This window comes from Kwoniella mangroviensis, assembly GCF_000507465.2.
Source record: "Kwoniella mangroviensis CBS 8507 chromosome 1 map unlocalized Ctg02, whole genome shotgun sequence".
NCBI lineage: Eukaryota > Fungi > Basidiomycota > Tremellomycetes > Tremellales > Cryptococcaceae > Kwoniella > Kwoniella mangrovensis.
Genome location: NW_027062534.1, coordinates 4,422,575 through 4,441,736, shown reverse-complemented (window position 1 = coordinate 4,441,736; position 19,162 = coordinate 4,422,575). Strand labels below are relative to the sequence as shown.

Sequence of the window (19,162 nt, the reverse complement as noted above, 5' to 3'; positions counted from 1 at the left end):
AAAGATAGGGTAGGGTATATATATCTGTGACGAAGGTTGTTTCAAGGTACAAAGGAGTTGAGGAGGTTGGTGTGGTAATGTTACCGATCAACCTTTATGTTGCGGTTCCGGTGTCGGAAGGAGATCACAATGGATATCTCGGTCCTTCTCTGACTAAATATATGGTTGACACGGCTTGTTGACCTGCCCAGTCCAGTCTTGGTATGTTTGTTTACAAGATACCAAGAAATGGGAAAATTGGAGATATACCTTTGATTGCACGTGTGCCAAGGTATTGTGTGATGAGAAAATCCCACATACAGTAGCTTCACTTTTATGTGATCCATGTTGAACGAACGTGAGGACCTATCCTCGCAAGGTCGTCCCCGGAGCCCATAGCCCAGGGCAGAACCGCAATTGACGATCCGCTAAGTAGGACTGGGCTGAACATGGTGGGTTTTCAAATTGAACTGCGTTACAAGCATCCAAGCTCAGATGGGGTATGCTCTATTACATCACACGGAGACATGTATCTTATTGTTGACTGCGAGAGTAAGAGATGTTTAGTGTTGTTACCTCAATACATTTAGCGTGTTAAATCTATTCCTATCATCGTTCGCAATTGATGTTTCCTTCGGATCACGTCCACCGGTTTCAGGGCGCGCTAACTTGGAAAGAGTTCACGCTAACAAACCAGACCATGGCGGCAAGGACGAGTGGTTTTACGTTACAAAGGGCGCAGAGGTTATAACCGTGTATGCATGTATTGTTGTCCAGAATTGAAAGACCGCACAGCATCGCTCTTTCTTGCACTGCTTCAATGTCTCTCCAATCTGTCGTATAATGGAGACGCTCCATCCAGACCCCAACTCATATATGCATAGGTTATAGAAGGACCCTTGTCTGAGTGACCAGAAGTCGAACTGCAACTACAATCCCCTAGATCTCAGATCTGCGGTATTTCGATGGGATTTGATCTTCACTAACTTGCGAGTTCATTTCGACATATACTTCTTGCGCTCCCTCCTCTGACGATACTGGCTTATCCCAGGAGGCGACATTGGCAGTCGTCGTCGCGGACTCTTGGGCGACTCTAATGGTGGTTGTAGATGGCTCAGAGCACCTTTGCTGACCATGTTGCAGCCCTAATGCGTAAGCCCTGTTGACCTCAGAATTTGTCAAGCTTCTATGAGCCATTGTGATTGTGCCTGCAGTCGTCAAGATTCCTGCGCCGAGGATCAGGGCAGCAGTTGTTGCAGACATGCCTGATTCGCTATCATCGTTCATATCACAACTTTGTCAGTATCCAGTACGTATGATGCTCATACATGTATTTCTGAATAACAATCACCCCTCATCAGAGGCTTTGGAGGGTTGTCCACGTTCAGAGTCTTTATTGGATGACATTATGGGCTTCTAAGTGATACAGATAGATTGGAAGTGATGGTGGCAAGGAGGGAAGTATGAACTTGCTGGATCGAGATATATGTAGGATTGTCAGAAGCATTTTATAGTTACCATCATCTCAACAAGTGATTGGTCAATGGAATGAATGACTGACTTCGACTTGAAGAGTACCAACCATGAAAGGGTTGCATCACGTATAACATCTATGACTGTCATTGAGAGAATGCGATGTTATCCTACCTTTGATACAAACCGCTGCTGACGTTCGCTCGCAAAAAAAAAAGCAAAAGAAGCACATACAAAGCACCTTTGTATGCATCACTCCGGGAGCCAAAGAGCACAGTGAACGGAAACGGTCTACGACGATTACACATATGATGTTTCTACTCTCAGCTTGGAATCTCATGTCCTCCTGAATTTCGTCGGGATGTTATGTTCACCGATTTGTGAGTGATCTACAGGCTGATCCTGTCCAGCCACACCTGATAAATAAAGTGAACCTTCTCCAGCATAAGATCTATCAAGATTAGTGTCCACGACATAGATTTGTTCCTGTTGAGCATCCCCGTGATCGACACTCCAATAATTGTCGGTAGATCCACTATGGGTGGTGCCGTGTGTGGTATCTGCCTGATGTGAGGCGTCTTGAGAATGATATCCTGCATAGCAGGTCTCTCTCATTCCTTGAGAAAAGCCGTCTGAGTTTACGTTCTGATATGCCGCACGTACACCTCCTTCGCAGCGGGTCTCGACGATTGCAGCCGACGTGAGCAGTCCGCCAGTAACTCCAATGGCGACGGCACCGCCGACGCCAAGAGAGCTAGGTAGGTAGACGATCAGCGTGATTTCATCTGCAGCGGAGCAAGTTTATCAAGCGGAGACCAACGACAGAGAGATGAAGAGGTAGAAAGGTGAGAAAGCGAAACTGAACTGAATGATAGTTGGACGGACTTACGATCCATCTTGTTTGCTAGATGATCTTCTGGACATATTCGGTGATCAGATCGAGGTTTGTATATGTTTGTCAATAGTGGATTGAGCACGAAGCAGAGATACAGTCAAAGTATACTAAAATATAAGTCATGTCACTCGAATTTAGAGGACATTTTGTAGCTTTATTGTCTTGCAATACGTATCGCAAAATATAGGGATTGCCGTCAATCGACTCGATATTGCATGTTGTCGCAAAGACCACCTTGCTTTGTGAGAAGCATTATACATTTTCAATGGAAGGTTCAAGATCAAAGGAGGTGTTCGTTGGTCCGTCATCAGGCTGAACGATTCTCACGGTCTCTTCTTCCGGGAGAGAAAGCGAGGAACAGATTGAAATTCGATCAAGTACGTCATGTCATGCCTCACGGAGCATTTGATTTGGCTCTGACCTCGACATTCATTCAAACTTATGAATGTGCATTATCTACCTTTGACCTCCCTTATATACATATATATATATCTATTCATTCCAGAACTGTGACTCAGGGATACCAGGCTGAGCAGCCTCAATCTTTACCGAATCGTAATTCTCTTTCTCCGGATCCTTGGCCAAGATCTCTTGAGCTTCCGTAACGGAAAGAACATCGACTTTAGTGAATTTCGCTGAAGCTTGGATATACGGTACGAGGATCTTGAGTGTGTGGAGCTCGTCAAATGGTAAAGTTCGATCGAATGCTGATATTCCCTCGTTTATGACTTTCCTCTATTCCAATCATCAATCAATCAGTATTGCACGAAGCACAGAGCCCGAAGCACAAGAAAATATATTTTAGTAGACCGAAGCTCGAAAGACTCACCTTCATAGTTTGAGCAAACGGCATAACCTTCTTATCCTTTAACAAGCCCGATTCCTGCAATCCACTCTTCAACTTCGCATCGTCCACATCCTTCCCGTCGTAAGCCTGCTTGACCAACTCGATAGCCTTTTCCTGCCATTCAGGGAACTTCGAAGCGACGTAGATTCTACTTTGTTTAGGTTTATTGGAATCGTACGTGGTCGTAGATTTACCTTTACCCTTCTTCTTACCCAGGGTAGCCTCGGCAGCTCGAAGTTTGTCGACCACACCTTTCATGTAATCCATCTGTTCCAGTATTCCTTTGTCGATCGGTCCAGATATCTTTGGGAATTGGGCCGATTGGATATTGGATGTCTCACCTAAAACATTCTTCCAAATATGTTCGGAATAATGAGGAGTGAATGGTGCGATCAACAAGGTGTTATTTCGGATCCATTGGAATACCAAATCTCGGTGCATACCCTGTCCACCATTGGCAGGATCGGAGATGAGTCGGTACCAGTTTCGAGAGTTTTCAAAGTCGTATAGACCAGCTTTAAGAGCTGTCTTGAACTCCATTCTAGTATAGTAGACAGGTATTAGTGATTGACCTGTCTTAGGCAAAAAAACGCGCCACCTACTGATCGAAAGCTTCGTAAGCTCGTTCTATCATGGCATCCTGCTCAGCCTGGAAACCTCGGTCGAATTCGTTGTATTCGCCAGTTCGAAGTGACGATTCGATCGATTTCATCTCTTCAGCCCAGAGACAGGCGGTATGAAGACGAAGAATAGCAGCATTGGCGACAGTCTCCTCGAAGCTACATCCGATATTAGCTATCGTCACTTCGCTGAGAGGGAAGGGGGAGAGACGATGGCGAAGCGGAGGAGAGGGGGAGAGGGGGAGACTCGAAAGAGAGGGGGCGTGAACAGAGGTGTAGAGGAGTTTGACTCACTTCGCATCGGTAATATCATCACCAGCATCGGCAAGAGTCAATCTCGCAGCATCCGCACCGTATTTCTTGGTAGCCTCCTTCATAGTCAAGAAGTTTCCAGTCGACTTAGACATCTTCTTTCCGTTCAACATCAAGTGTCCATTGGTCCGTACCGCCCTTGGCCAGTGTTTTTCAGGGAAGAGCGCAGCATGAACGTAGATCCAGAAAGTCAAATGATTAGGTATTAGATCTTTACCAGAGGATCTTATATCGACAGGGTAGAAATAGGAGAAATGGTATTTCAATTGAGCCGCTTTTTCAGGTTCGACAGGTGAGTTGGCAGGTAATTCTCCAGAACCAAGTACGTATTCCCATACTTCGTCGGTCATCTGTTCAGCTTTTATACCCAGAGGGCCAGGGTTCTTACCAAACATATCGTCGTGGAGTAAGTTGGCGACGGTGTAATATGACATATAGATGGTAGAGTCTGAAAGAGATTCGACGAGCCATACGGGATCCCAGGGGAGTTTCGATCCTAGACCGTATGATCTAGCACAAGCCCATTTGTTGAGCCAGTTGAGGACAGCTTCAAATCCATTTCGAGTCTCGGCTTGGTAAGTGTTCATTTGACCAAGAAGTCTGCACGAACCATCATCCATCAGCTGACTTCTCGATAGTCTATCATACTAGTCTACTCACTTGAAAGCAGAAGATTTCCAACTGTCTTCTCCGTAGTCAAGGTACCACTGATCTACCAAAGCGACCACACAGACATCGGCTGATCGAGAGATGACCTCGCTTTCAGGTTCAGCGTAAGGTGTAGCAAGTCCAGCATCGATCATCTGTTGTCTGACCTTGGGCTTAGCATCGGCTACAGGTTCACCCTTGAAATCACCAATGACCATCACACCGTTGTAAAACCCTTCTTTGTAGGTGAGATCTTTCGCTTCGGCGAGTTTCTCCTTATCTCGTTGAGATTGGATTTTGAGCTCGTTACAGAGGAATTCGGCGGCCATGTCACCGTATTTAGGTGTTTTGAGCACGGGGATAGGATCGACGGCTGCCCATTCAGGTTTGATCTTGTACATCTCTGCTTTCTTCCTCAAATCCATGAGAGTTCGGTAGTCATCGGGCGAATCGGATGGGACGGAAGTGACAACACCAGTACCCTGAAAACGAATCATGAGCTTGTATTATCGCAACCATGGTGGTATAATAGCTCACCTTGGTAGCGAGGACACCCTCCATAGGAAGAACGTAAACTTCCTTAGCAACACCGAATGGTGGAGAGACTTTGGTACCGAGTAATTCTGATCCAACAACATCCGCAACTTTTGCAACTCGGCCACTCTCGCCTTCGAAGATGCCCTGGAAAGCCATATTTCTAGCGGCTCGTTCGGTAATGAGGAAAAGTTCGTTGTGGGCTGATTCGAAGAGACCGTATTTGAGGTTAGGTCCGACGAAACAGTTGGTTTGACCGTACCTGCAGCCTCTTCATGAGCTTTGACATATCGGGTTGATTATGCAAGGTGACTTACATAGTCTCGGGTCTGAGGGTAGCAGCCACCATCCATACTTTCTTTCCTCCCACGGCCTGTTTGACTTCATTGCTTACTTCAGGTCCCCACTCAAGAACTTCCATCTTAACAGCGGTGTATTCCTGGGGATTGACCGCTTCCCCAGATTGACGATCGTGGTCCATACATGGTTGACCATCCTTGGGCGAATAGATGGTATATCGTTTACCGAACTTGACTTTACCTTGTTGGTAAAGCGTGTTCATTTGCCATCGAACGAAAGAATCGTAGTATGGGTTCGCGTCGGCTGGTAAAGGAAAAGAAGGATTAGCTTCAATCTTCGAAAGTACACCGAAAAACAAATGTATGTCTTTCCATGTATTGCCATTGGAGGAGGTCGTTACTTACTGGTCAGAAATTGTCTTCTCCAATCTACCCTTGCACCCAAACCAGTCAAATCCTGCTTCGCTATAGGAGGGAAATAATTTAACCAGTAATAAGGATCGGCAAACTTCTTCAATTCATCCCTTGGTACACCGATCAACTCTAAAATCTGGAATTGATATGTCAATCCAGTTGACTTGGCGTTGAGTTTTCCTTTTTTACCTTTGGATGGATCGGTAGATTCTAATGATTTGGCTGGTAAGGCGGTGGTGGTAGGGACGGGAACAGCATTGTCGTTCGATTCTTCCACATCTTCTTTGTATCCTGAGAAATCTTCACCGAACATCTCCATCTCTCTTATCAATTTATCAGAAGCGGCCTATTCCCAAATCATATCAGCATACATTAGCCATAAAATGCTTGAGGTGGAAAGTGGGGACCGTATTGACTCACCTTAATTGGCATACCAGTGGCATGATATCCGACAGGGAAGAGGACCTTCTTACCCCTCATTCTCTCGAACCCAGCGGCGAACTCAATTTTACTAATTGTGAAAGCGTGACCCAAGTGGAGAGAACCGTTCATGTAAGCGTAAGGAAATGTACCGAACCATTTTGGATATTTCTTCTGTAATTCCTCCATTGATTGACCACTCTCAAAGAAATCTTGATACGATTTGATACCTTCAGGTAAAGGTGGTGGATTAGCTTCGAATGATTGAGCGGAATTCCATGATTCTTGGGCTGAAGATTCTAAAGCGATAAGATAATCTCTCTTATCGGTCTACAATTTGAGTATTACGAGATTGTCAGCTAACCTCATCAACTTGATCAACTTGATAGAGGTCTTGGGGTTTTCGATGGACTGACCTTCTCCATGACCACTACTGAACCAGCTTTGGCATCCTGGTTGATGGTAGCTGCCATATTGCGCTGTTGAAAGAGTCGCACAGGAGATACCCGAGGTGTAGTTCTGAGTGGGTTGATATAGGTAAAAGCGTTCGGGAGGTTGAGCCGGAAGCGCGGAATTTTGGTCGTTTTGACAATACAAGTAACGAGAGAGGAGGGCAAATGGAGCTGCTCTTTCCCTCGCTTTTATATGTACGAATTAGTAGGTAGAAGGAGGATAGAGTGCACCTTTGTGAATCCGAGTCATAACATTCAGACCACTCGTCCAGAAAAAAGTCAAGAGTGGACTGCTCGACTAGAAAGTCAAAGCGGAGGTTTCGACGAGTGATAACGGGAGATAACATGTCATGACGTGGCATTGTACAACATACTGAGTCGTAGGAGATTGCATGTAAGACTTATGGATGCATAACCAATGACAACGGTGAGTACCATGCATGCATATATATATGTTATAACAGCTTCTTCCCAGGCTGTTTGAGGATTTTCACACCTGATCTACCGAGATAGCTGAACCCACTCCATATGGTTGTACCAGCTACTGTCCACCTGTTGCGTCATTGTATCAGCTATGTTCATATCCAAAGCTGTAGCTTGAGCCGACTCACTGTAATGCCTGTAATGGCCCCGCTAACGAGTACCCCAGCAACGGAGAAACGGTTGTTAGTCCCATGAGTAACAGCTGAAGGGCTGTATTGATCTATAAATTAATAGATGTTAGCTGTAATTCATTTCTCCATTGGTAAGGTAGCTAGCTAACCTTGCTGATCTGCGTGGGCTTTACTTCGGCGGAAGGTATGGAGACGTCAAAATATCGTTTCAATGTACGCTATATAGAGCAAAAATTAGTTTCATCTGATATGCGCTGCTGATCATTGGGTCGAAATAGAACATACAGGCTTAGGCAATGATATGAACCTGAAATAAAACGCAGAGATGGATAATCCGAAATCCCTCCCAAAAATGAGGATAGCAAGGGGTACTGTATGTACTCATACATCAGCTGTGTTTTACATCGGAAAGGCATGCTAAGCTAACATACAAGGTAGAAGTCCTGACCACGCTAGCGTTCCGACCAAAGTAGTCATTAAAGCTTTATCCGCTGCTGGATCCAATATCGATCCCAAGACTGAACGAGAATTATATCTTCTTGCTAACCACCCGTCCAGCTTTTACATCATATCGTCAGCTATGATCACTCCATACCATATAGATGCTGTCATATGACAGGGATAGCTGACTTACCCAATCTGACACACCACTAGCGAATAATATCCCCGTTGCCCAAGCGAAATCCCCTTGCACGATTGTATAACCCAAAAACGGACATGCAATGATCCTAGCTAATGTCAAAGCGTTGGGTAAGGTGTATGGTGATTCATGTAGTTCTGCCTCGTCGGAGGCTGGTAGAGGAGGTATGGAAGTGGCAGGTTTCGGTTCCTATATTCGTTTAAACGACCTATCAGTATATCTCAGCCAAAAACCTAAAATAAAGGTTTAATTACTATAGAAGAAGAAGCTGGGATAGAGGGTTTATCATTTGGTACTACCGGTTTCTGACTATAATACCTCGTCGATATAGGTGATAGAGTAGCTAATGAAAGAGTAGGTCTTGAACCTATCTGCAGACAGGTCTTCCTACTTGACAATTGTCTCGCGACATGATGACTCCGTATTCTGACTTGAACGATCTGAGATCGAAGTTGGAGTACAGTATGCCTATAAGGTAGCTCCATGGCTAGTAGTAAGCCTCTTGAATGTAACGCCGGTGCCATGTCGACGGAGTGGGGTTGCTTTTGTGGTATATCGTATGCTCCTCGAGGCGAGAAGAGGTGAAGTTGAATACTCGTATCCTCTCTGTCCTGGGGTTCTCGAAGGAGGGTAGAAAACATGGCTCAACACGTCATATTACGTAAACACCCCACACGGTGGCAAAGCTAAGATGCGAGATCTCGTGTCTGACTTTATCCCGTGTCGAATGTAGAATGTCAACAAACCTCCATTGCTCTTCTTTCATCCTAGACTCAGGTATATCACCAGTATCAAACAACCTAGCTCGACTCGGACAGGGCGAGATAGAACGGTTGTCTGACAGTCCCCCACCTTGCGACTCTCCTTACTTCTTTCATTCCTTCATACTCCCAATAGACAAGATGGAATCGTATAATCTTCATAACAGACCACCTCCCCCTGCTCAGCCAAGACACGCCGTGATCGACATGACCTTCTCTCCCTCTCCTTCACCCACTTCGTCACCCACTCCCGTCTTTGACCACAGGCGAGTGCAAGGCGGTGATAAGCCTCATTCCCAAGGATCACTTCGTTTCGGGCCTAACGCACATGCCAGGATTTTCGATACTTCTACACCAAATCATCATCATCAACAACAACACCAACAACAACCACTCAAGTCGTCTGCCCTGTCCAACAGACCACCACCAGCAATGGATCCACTGAACTTTGATAATTTCGGTTCATCTTTGGCTTCTTCCAAATCATCAAAATCACAATCGCAATCCAAATCAGCATCAGGCCATCTATATAGAAAAGCTGTAGACCCCTCCTCGACCTCGACGTCACATGCTAACGGTACGAACAGAGCTTCAGGTTCCAACTCCTACGGCAGCTATATCAAACCTGCTACTCCCAATGCATTCCAAAACGACACCCCTTATCAGCAACAACAGCAGATTAAACAAGTCTTCTCTAAACCCTCCCATCAACCTGCATTTAACACAAATCAACAATGGCCAGCATGGGTACAGAATGGTCAATCTAACCCAGTGCTGATACACCATCAACCTCCTGCTCAACCATCCAAGCCGAGAGTTCCATCAGAGGATGACAATATACCTAGAGAAGACTTCAACATCGATGCTATACCCATCACGGCAGAGGATTATCAGCGATATAATGGAGATGCCGACAAACACATGCAGGAGCTTCTGAGTGGAGCGATAGGTGATGGTGAAGGTGAATTGGATGATAATTCAGAAGGAGATGATGTGATTGAAGGTTTCGCGGATGGGATCAAGTTGATGCCTCATCAGGTCAGAGGGGTGAAATGGATGAGACAGAGGGAAAGTGGAAGGAAATACGGAGGTATCTTAGCTGATGTGAGCGACCCTCTCCTTTGACAAGAGCGATTCGTATAAGAGGTGTAGCTGATAAATTGTGATGGCAGGATATGGGTCTCGGTAAGACTGTACAGACATTAGCTAGAATTGTAGAAGGTATTGCTACCACAGCAGAGAAGAAAGCAGGTTTCAAAGCTGGTTCTTTGTGAGTATCGTATCGTATCGTATCGTGTCTCTGTATCATTAGCTGAAGCTGACATTGTGATGTGTTAGGATCATCGCTCCTCTTGCTGTCATGGAACAATGGGCTACAGAAGCTAAAAGCAAGACCAAGCCCGGTAAACTGAAGGTGACCACGCATCATGGTCCAAGTAGGACCAAATGTGAGTTCGGCATGAACGCGGAATTTCTTACATTATGGCTTCATAAATCAGATCCATTCACGCTCCATGTCTCCGCATATTCGTGAGAGATCGGCTAATTTTTACTGATGATATGATCAACGTAGCCGCCAAGACCCTCGAAAAATTCGATGTGGTAATAACAACCTTCCAAACCGTTGCATCAGAATTTGCGGTTCACGAAACAGCCGCTCAGAAAAGACTGGAAGAAGTGGATTCCGACTCTGATGTTGATACCGGTAGGAAAGGTGCTGGGAAAGGCAAGAATACCAAGAAGGCTGGTTGTCCACTGTTCGAGGTGAAATGGTTAAGAGTAGTGGTCGGTGAGTTGACCATGATCAAATCAGCTTCCACAACATGAAGGGAAGCTGTATACTGATATGGTATTGATGGAAACTCAAAGACGAAGCGCAGAATATCAAGAATCGAAATACGAAAGCTGCCAAAGCTGCGGTAGCTCTTCAAGCGAAGTACAGATGGTGTTTGACAGGGTAAGCTGCCGAGATTGTTCGTCATCATTGGGAGGGAAGCTGATGTCATCGTTGTTCGATAGTACTCCAATTCAAGTGAGGTTTCCTTGTATTTGATGATATGTGAGCGATTCAAATAGCTGATCGCATCGGTTACATCTCACAGAACAGCGTAGAAGAACTTTTCTCACTTTTCAAATTCCTTCGAGCAAGACCTTTAGACGACTGGGAAGATTTCCGAGACCGTATTATAAAACCTGTCAAAGATGGTAAGACCAAATTGGCCATGAAAAGGTTGCATGTGATCTTAAAGGCTATCATGTTGAGGCGAACCAAGGATGCTACAATCGGTAAGTCGACTGAGCCACGACTAAAACATTTCTACAAATGTATCAACGATCATGAGGCTTGGTATATCTTGCTGATCGTTTATTCGCTTAAATACAATAGACGGGAAGAAAATCCTTAATCTACCTGGACGCACTGTCCAGGTGACACCCTGTGAATTCGATGAGGAGGAAAAGGCATTCTATGATGCGCTGGAGAAGAAGACGGAATTGACATTCAACAAGGTCAGTTACACAATTCACGCACGCCAGTGTAGACCCGGGAAAACTGATTCTGGATGTTTATTGGATAGTTCGTCAAGAATGGTTCCGCTATGGCTAATTATACGTCCGTCTTAACCATGTTGTTGAGATTACGTCAAGGTGCGTCAGCTAACTCCCTACCGAACTGGTAAATGACAAGCTGACATATTCACGTGCAGCATGTGTGCATCCTTTACTGGTTACCAAGTCGCTCACTACCGATTCAGACGCTATCGGCGATGCCGCTACTCAACCCAAAGAAGTGGAGACTGCAGATCAGGCTGATGAACTGGCCGACCTCTTGGGTGGATTGGGCGTGGGCAGTGGGAAAACTTGTCAACTGTGTTACGTCAAGTAAGCTGAAGCCTTGATGATGTTGACAGCAAGATAGGAACATAGCTTATAAGTTTATAGGTTACAAGACCAATCTTCGACTCACTGTGAACCATGTTCTGAATTTGTCAAAAAAGCCGAATCGAAATCGAAACTCTCGACTGCAGACGAGAGCCTACCGCCTACTTCGGCAAAGATCCGAATGTTATTGAAACTGCTCTCTGAGGTTGAAGAGCGATCTAACAAGACAGAGAAGACGATTGTCTTTTCGCAATTTACGAGTTTCTTAGATTTGATCGAACCATTCTTGAAAACTCACGGAATCGCTTATGTTAGATGTGAGTTGCTTGACGTAGGGAAGTGACGCAACTAGCTGATGCGTTACTCATTGATGGTAGATGACGGGTCTATGAGGAATGATAAAAGACAAGAATCATTAGATAAAATCAAGAACCATCCTGGAACGAGAGTCATACTGATATCGTTCAAAGCTGGAAGTACAGGTGAGCTAGGTGTCTCCCCTCTTTCCAACTGGGTAGAATAGCTCATCGATCAATTTAGGTCTTAACTTGACTTGCTGTAATAATGTCATTCTAATGGATTTGTGGTGGAACCCTGCGTGAGTCAGCTAGAATTCAGCTGATATTTGCTGCAAGGATTACAAGCTGATAATCGATGGCGCTGTTGTTCAGATTGGAAGACCAAGCGTTCGATAGAGCCCATCGGTGGGTTTGTCTGACAAATTACGTCGTTAATGACTTGTAACTGACAGTCATTTTCTGCAGACTCGGTCAGAAGCTAGACGTGAATATATTCAAACTGACTATATCAGAAACAGTTGAAGATCGTGAGTCGCTCTCCAAATTGACCAACGGTCTGAAAATCTCTTAGCTGACCTTATGTATCTACTGTGATAGGTATATTGGAATTGCAAAATGCCAAGAGAGAATTGGCCAATGCAGCGTTAAGTGGAACAGGTGCCAATGGAGTAATGAAATTGACGTTGAATGATATCATGAGTGAGTTATTGCCTAACTTGGAGATTTCGAGAGCTTTGATACTAATGATGAGTGATTTTGCGCATCAGAATTGTTCAAAAGGACTAGAAGAGATGAAGACGACGATGATGATGATTCGGATTGATGAAAACAACATAAAAAAGAGCAATGTATGGCAGATGATGGTAAATTCGAGAAATTTGGACTTTTTCCAGTGTAGTGAGCTTTCCTTGGTTCTGATATTGTGTATAGATATTACTAGAGTTGTACTGTGTATATGGTATCAAGCTTGAATTTGTTGGTTGATTTTCATACGATACTGATTATACTGTATATCTATACTGACAATTACGACTCGACTCGCCTGGTAAAAAATACACCAGTCACGTGCAAATCGATGATTTGTCCAGGGAATATCTGTACAACTATAAAGAAAATATAGTACAACATGACACCTGTACACACTGTGACCGTGTTAATCACTGATAGCATCTAAAACCACATCCAACCCCCTCAAAGTAGGTAAAACCTCTCCCGAAGTTATACATTCCGACATAATTTGAGTAGTTTCATTCCAGTAATTATTTAACCATATCTTCAAATCTTGATGTAAGACGCAAGTCAAAAATAATAAATTGGATGATATCGAAGTAGAATTGATATCTTTGATTGATTCTCTTGAATTTAAAGATATTTTCAATTCTTTAATTATCTTAAGTGGTAAATCTGGTATCAAATTTACTATTCCTCCAACCCCTCCACTACCACTGGAGTGATTGGAACCTCCCGTTGCTGATGCTGGAGCGTTGGATGGTTGAAGTATAGATAAACAGGTCATTGTTTCGATTATACCTGATCTATCATCATTGTTACTCTTATGAGAAACGTTCAGACTACCCGATAAATTTTCGATCAACAGATGATTGATATGAGTGGATGATAATGGACCGTAACGATCTCTGATTTCGGCAATACGGGATAGATGTTGGATCTTTGATGGGTAGGTGGATGTTTCTCGGTTGATAGCTGCTTTTGAGTCCTACAATATATTAAAATGAAACAAGACGAAATCAGTGATGTTCAATATATACTATGTTATATATAGTTTGATTGTTTACTAATTCACTCACTCGATTGATGACGGGCTAATAAAGATTAATTGGCAATACAATAAGTACAGTAATCAGCGATCTCACCATCACCAAATATAGAACTTGATTTGTATCAGAAGCGAAACCACTCACATTCCTCTCGACCGTACCCAGATGTCCATAAATACTACTAACCAAAGCTTTCAAATCGTCGTCCAAACCCAACGCTAGCCCCAATGAATTCTTTGAATTACCGAAAATAGCATGTACTTTAATCAACAACTCGAAAACATCCAAACCGTCTTTCGGTATTGACAACAAATTCGAAATTGCATTCAAGGAAGCATGTTGACAATCTTTTGGGATTTCTAATGTCATTTCCAATAAGTCGTAAGTCAGTTGAGCCTGTTGAGTAGAAGAGTAACTTTCGAATTTGGATAAGTTGGATAAACCTTGAAAGATTAATGAGAGGGTGTTAGCTTCTGAGGGACGTCGGAGTCCGGTCATTATTAATTCTTTTACTGGGCCGACATATTTTTTATGTAAAGAAGGTGGAAGGGCGGGTCTGGGTGATTGAGGATAACAATCTGTCAGTGTTGGATTTATTATATTTCGATGATGATTGCTGACTGTATCCTGAAAATTAAAACACTCACAATAGATTACTAATAATGCAAGCTTCCACCACTGCCCTATTTGGATCCACTGAATGTAAGAAATCCATCAGACTTAGACTCTGTCGAATATGACTCCATGCTAGAGGTTGCACTATCGGCTTGTGCGCCGTAGTGAGATGAGTCAACAGTTTTGCCGCTACGATCTGGATGGATGGTTCCAAAGATTGATGCAGTGCCAGAAGGATCATGGAACATGATCTTTCGTCTAACATCGATGCCAGGGCGGGATTGGCAAGGACCGATAGAGCTACGTGAACTACGTGGGCGTCTAATCAAGGACAATCAGGAAACTCAATTGTCAGCTTCTACAGTATATGGTTAACTGTCAGACCCCCTACTTGTTAACCGAGGAACCTTCAACATGACTTACCATCTGCCAACAACAAATGGGCAGCTTTAAAAGTCAGATTCCTCATTATAGATGGAGTCGCTATAATGGGATTGGTCGATAATTGCAAAGCGGCAATGACGACATTTTTACCTTTATCTTCTTCAAGGCTCCACAATACCAATTTTTGAGCTCTTGCGGCGAGATCTCGATCTGCAGTATATCATATCATTAGTCACCAACCAGACTCAATCTTGGAAACGGAGAGTACGGGTACTTCTGAGTGAGAATTGACTCACCGGTTAGGGGAAATACGTTCAATGCTTCAAGTACAGCTTCAGTAGGATCTATGAGAACGTTTTAAACATGAGCATGACAAACCAACAGATAGTCCAGTAGGTGAAAAGCGCCAAACTCACATCCACATTGTTTATCACTCAATAGATCATCAATAATATCAGTCAAGGTTTGTATGATCCTCTTTGCCAAATTGGGTAACAACGTAGCTATCATTTCCAACAGTTCCACATCGGCAAGTAAGGTGTGATGTGGATGATGAAGGTATTCTATCATTAAGTCTAGAGTGATTGGACCTAGGGATGCTAAAAGACGAGCTAGTAGTTTTTGAGCTGCTTTTTGGCTAAAAAAACAATCAATACAACGTTAGAGAATACCAAAATAATAAGCTATAATGATCATAGTATACAGTAACGAGAGTGAGGAGAATTATTAAAGTACGGTAAAAACTCACTCTTTAGGTTTGGTTTGCTCTTTCAATACTCCCAAAGCAGTTTGTCCAACTTCTTCCAAAAATGGTTCAAAGCTATTACAGTACGTTGACCAAACAATCAGCCTTACGAACTCTGGCACTGATCTTGGGTAAACGATACATGATCAACTCACCGATGCAATACAACACCCGCAACCTGCCCTAAACCCCGCAATGCCGCCACCCTCAGTCCCTCACCGGTACTCTGTGATAGACCAAGCATGAATCTGATTGTATCGTCCATCAACCCATTCTCCACGAACGACATCGTATCCCATGTGGCAAGTATTGGTAATGCCGCACAAAGTGTTATCTGCGCTGAGGGAGATACTTTGGAGGAGAGGGGGAGGAGAAGGTTGTATATTGATTTGGAAGAGCAGGTGGTTGGGTATCGGACTCGAAGATCATTACGAAGGAGCTACATTGGTCGAACAAACAAACATACATAATACATTTTCATGTCAGTGTTGTAGCTTCTAGAGTGAAAGTCAAGTATTGGATGATAAATTCATATAGTAGACTAGACTTACCATCGGTGTATGCTCAATGATGAAACAACACCATGCTAAACCTTCTTCTTTACCTCCTACACCTTGGGGATGGGCATGTGCTACCGAATAGGTCTGCTCCTCGCATAATCTGAGACTTGCAGCCAACAACGAATGCGTAGATTGTAAGATTGTCTGACACGATGAAGCTTTTTCAGAAGGGGAGTAAATCTTTAGTGCTCGAATGAGCGATTCTTGCGAGACTGACTTGTCCTACCAACCAATATATATTCAATGTGAATTAATCAGTAATTACTCTTACAGTAGTCAGTATGAGCAATCGGTCTCGAGCACTGGCTTGAAGAAATATAGAATATCCCCTATAGACGGTACTTGACGAGGTGCAAGTCATTCGACTAACTCACCGCACTTCCAAAAGCAGCCATCTGAACCTGCCTTAACAAAACCGGTAAATGACTTTCAAACAATATCGAACTACTTCTTTCTATACCCAGTATAATACACAAGGCAAGATTCGAAGCTATCTGATCGCCTCTTAGTAAGAGGTTTTCAATCGCTAGGGAAACCGCTTCGGAAGTTAAACTAGACATTGCCATTGCTTGGCCTGGTGGAGTATTTCAGATAGACAATATTAGCTATAAATGTCTACGCCATATCCCATTCACTTTTGAATATGTATGGATCGATATTGGTCGTTCAACGTTGAGATGAAAGGTGGACCTACCATATAGATATGCTGCAGCTTGTCCCCTTCGATCAGCAACAGGTTGATCGAAAATGATACTTTCCAAAGTCTCGCATGTATAGGCATGTACGTCCGTCAAACCTTTGAGGGATGGTGCGTATAGATCTAGGGTATCTATGACTTTGGCTATAAACCATATACCAAAATTATTAGTATGATATACTCATACTGATTTTTGTAGTTTGCTATTGGTGACGGTGGAAGGGACATACCGAATATTTTCAATGCTTTGGATAACGATTCATCTTGATCGTTTTTATCATTCAACAGTTGATCGATCTTGGCTTTTAACTGTAACCATTCTGCTGAGAATCTCACACCTCCTAGAGATTGCTACGAGACATTGCAGATCAGTGCCATTTACTGTCATAATTTTATGGATTGTTACTCACCTCGGCGGCTTGATGATCCAATATAGCAGGAAGGTTCGCCAATGTCCTATCGTATAATTCATGACTCATCAATATATCTTCCGTCAGTCGAGATGGGTCATTTGCCACTCACTCATCCCCACCATCTAGGAAAAAATCATATAAACCACTTAAGAAGCTTGTCATATCGTATCAGACTGATCGTCGCTTTTGTTCTATAATATAACGCTTAGTGTAATTTGAATTTTGGTTTGTTTGTTTTTACTTTGATATTATATATATTCGGTCAATATGTCTGTCAGTATTATCGACATCAGATGTATCATATGCATGTGTCAGTAATCAGTAAAGATTGGCTCATACTCGCCTATAATGTCAGACAACATGCACTCTTTTGAAAAGTGAGATGAATGAAAGGATGTGAAGTGGGAAGATATATGGTATCAGAAGGCTCCTTGTGTATTGGTGGAGGTACAACACTCTAGTTGTTGGTGTCATAACGCACGTCATCATCCTAGACATTCCTCACTGACACTTTCTCACATCACATCCTACATCGTGTCCATATCATCATTCTCTTCCAACCATCCATCACCCAAACGCAAATGTCTCAACCCTCAAGTGGATCGTGGTACGAAACCCTCACTTCAACACCCGTACTGATCGCAACAGCCGTAGGAGTCTCTTTCGCCGCCATCTTCGCTGCGACTTCCTCCTCTTCCAACACTACTCAACAGGTTAAAGAACAAGTGAAAGAAGTTAAGAACGCTGCTGCGAACGCTGCTGACGCCAAAGGAAAGGCCGCACAAGCTGTAAGTCTCTCTCCAAGGCTAAAACAAGTTGACATAGCTGATGGTCATGATGTGGGGGAATAGGGAGCATCAATCATGTCTGCACCTGCTGCCGATCTAGCTCCTCCAAAGGTGAGTCCAATACTAGTCATAACAATGCTGGTATACTAGCTCAAGACACAAGTCCAAGAGAAGAGCTGATATGCTCCATGAGTTCACAGGATGACCCCATCCCCGCTTCTGAACTATCGCAATACGATGGCTCGGACCCCTCTAAACCCATCTACGTAGCTATCAAGGGACGTGTGTTTGATGTGAGCAATAAAGCGGAGATGTACGGGAAAGGCAGAGGGTATAATATCTTTGCTGGGAGGGATGCAAGTAAAGGATTGGGTGAATGTCTTTACTTAATCGCATACGCATCATTCTGTGATAGAGCTATAAAAGAGATCAAGAAGAGTACAGAACAAGCTGATGTACGTGTTCTTGTTGTGATTTACAGGAATGTCATCACTCGATCTCAAAGATGCCGTACCGGATTATTCATCTCTCAATGAATCTCAGTTGAACACTTTGAATCAATGGGAATCATTCTTTGAGAAGGTGAGTTGGTCTATGCCGAACATATACATGTAATGAGAAGCAGAAGGAACAAGCTGATACTCTGATTCGTAGCGATACAACATCGTTGGTAAAGTCGTCCCATGATTTGAGCCAGCAAAGGAGTGACTGTAGGTAGAAAGGAGTGATTGTACCATGTCTGTCCATAAAGTATAATTTCCAAGACAAGTTCATGCAGAAAATACAGAATACACTACTACGGTACAGTAGCCGCAATTACTCAGACTACCCGCACTGACCACCTTATGAACCCTGACCAAAACCAAAACTCAGACACAGCACTGACTGCCAACCTCATCCTGATCCTCATTCCGAACACGACCTCTTGGCCTCGGACTCGGACTCGGACCCCGATGTATCAGCTCACACGACTACAACTAGACTGCCGTCCCTTTGATCGTGCCAAGGGGATACTACTCGTAGCTGCCAATAGGCATTAGGGTCTGTCCGTGTGTCCGTGTGTCCGTTTCAGGATTGGATAGGATTGATATGTTA

At 43.7% G+C, this 19,162-nt stretch overlaps 7 protein-coding genes across 7 annotated transcripts; 2 read left to right on the top strand and 5 right to left on the bottom strand.

Moving 5' to 3' along the window:
* Positions 1–918: 918 nt before the first annotated feature.
* I203_106776 (uncharacterized protein) lies at positions 919–1,386 on the bottom strand (the record flags this gene model as incomplete). Its single annotated transcript, XM_019151097.1, has 2 exons — positions 919–1,252; positions 1,331–1,386. 2 exons carry the CDS (start codon positions 1,384–1,386, stop codon positions 919–921), a joined length of 390 nt encoding a protein of 129 aa, XP_018999665.1.
* Positions 1,387–1,788: 402 nt separating this feature from the next.
* I203_106775 (uncharacterized protein) lies at positions 1,789–2,376 on the bottom strand (the record flags this gene model as incomplete). The annotated part of the gene is made up of 2 exons (XM_019151096.1): positions 1,789–2,206; positions 2,342–2,376. The coding sequence occupies 2 exons, from the start codon at positions 2,374–2,376 to the stop codon at positions 1,789–1,791; spliced, it is 453 nt and encodes a 150-aa protein (XP_018999664.1).
* Positions 2,377–2,839: 463 nt separating this feature from the next.
* Positions 2,840–6,914, bottom strand: I203_106774 (leucine-tRNA ligase; the record flags this gene model as incomplete). The annotated part of the gene is made up of 10 exons (XM_019151095.1): positions 2,840–3,082; positions 3,177–3,735; positions 3,797–3,973; positions 4,109–4,726; positions 4,787–5,256; positions 5,312–5,570; positions 5,626–5,911; positions 6,013–6,367; positions 6,442–6,771; positions 6,858–6,914. The coding sequence occupies 10 exons, from the start codon at positions 6,912–6,914 to the stop codon at positions 2,840–2,842; spliced, it is 3,354 nt and encodes a 1,117-aa protein (XP_018999663.1).
* Positions 6,915–7,348: 434 nt separating this feature from the next.
* I203_106773 (uncharacterized protein) lies at positions 7,349–8,671 on the bottom strand (the record flags this gene model as incomplete). The annotated part of the gene is made up of 7 exons (XM_019151094.1): positions 7,349–7,445; positions 7,505–7,596; positions 7,657–7,725; positions 7,793–7,878; positions 7,939–8,065; positions 8,142–8,336; positions 8,402–8,671. 7 exons carry the CDS (start codon positions 8,669–8,671, stop codon positions 7,349–7,351), a joined length of 936 nt encoding a protein of 311 aa, XP_018999662.1.
* A 444-nt stretch (positions 8,672–9,115) lies between these two features.
* I203_106772 (uncharacterized protein) lies at positions 9,116–12,910 on the top strand (the record flags this gene model as incomplete). The annotated part of the gene is made up of 17 exons (XM_019151093.1): positions 9,116–10,012; positions 10,081–10,178; positions 10,247–10,356; positions 10,482–10,697; positions 10,778–10,865; positions 10,928–10,940; positions 11,011–11,194; positions 11,295–11,416; positions 11,485–11,554; positions 11,614–11,788; positions 11,849–12,105; positions 12,166–12,270; positions 12,329–12,386; positions 12,460–12,492; positions 12,553–12,614; positions 12,685–12,786; positions 12,855–12,910. 17 exons carry the CDS (start codon positions 9,116–9,118, stop codon positions 12,908–12,910), a joined length of 2,646 nt encoding a protein of 881 aa, XP_018999661.1.
* A 330-nt stretch (positions 12,911–13,240) lies between these two features.
* Positions 13,241–17,441, bottom strand: I203_106771 (uncharacterized protein; the record flags this gene model as incomplete). Its single annotated transcript, XM_065518050.1, has 15 exons — positions 13,241–13,804; positions 13,896–13,910; positions 14,010–14,421; positions 14,513–14,801; positions 14,904–15,074; positions 15,161–15,208; positions 15,281–15,501; positions 15,613–15,684; positions 15,765–16,048; positions 16,161–16,391; positions 16,544–16,743; positions 16,864–17,010; positions 17,097–17,217; positions 17,277–17,322; positions 17,389–17,441. 15 exons carry the CDS (start codon positions 17,439–17,441, stop codon positions 13,241–13,243), a joined length of 2,874 nt encoding a protein of 957 aa, XP_065373354.1.
* A 419-nt stretch (positions 17,442–17,860) lies between these two features.
* On the top strand, positions 17,861–18,754 carry I203_106770 (uncharacterized protein; the record flags this gene model as incomplete). Its single annotated transcript, XM_019151091.1, has 5 exons — positions 17,861–18,067; positions 18,131–18,178; positions 18,268–18,439; positions 18,549–18,649; positions 18,722–18,754. The coding sequence occupies 5 exons, from the start codon at positions 17,861–17,863 to the stop codon at positions 18,752–18,754; spliced, it is 561 nt and encodes a 186-aa protein (XP_018999659.1).
* Between the last annotated feature and the right edge of the window lie 408 nt (positions 18,755–19,162).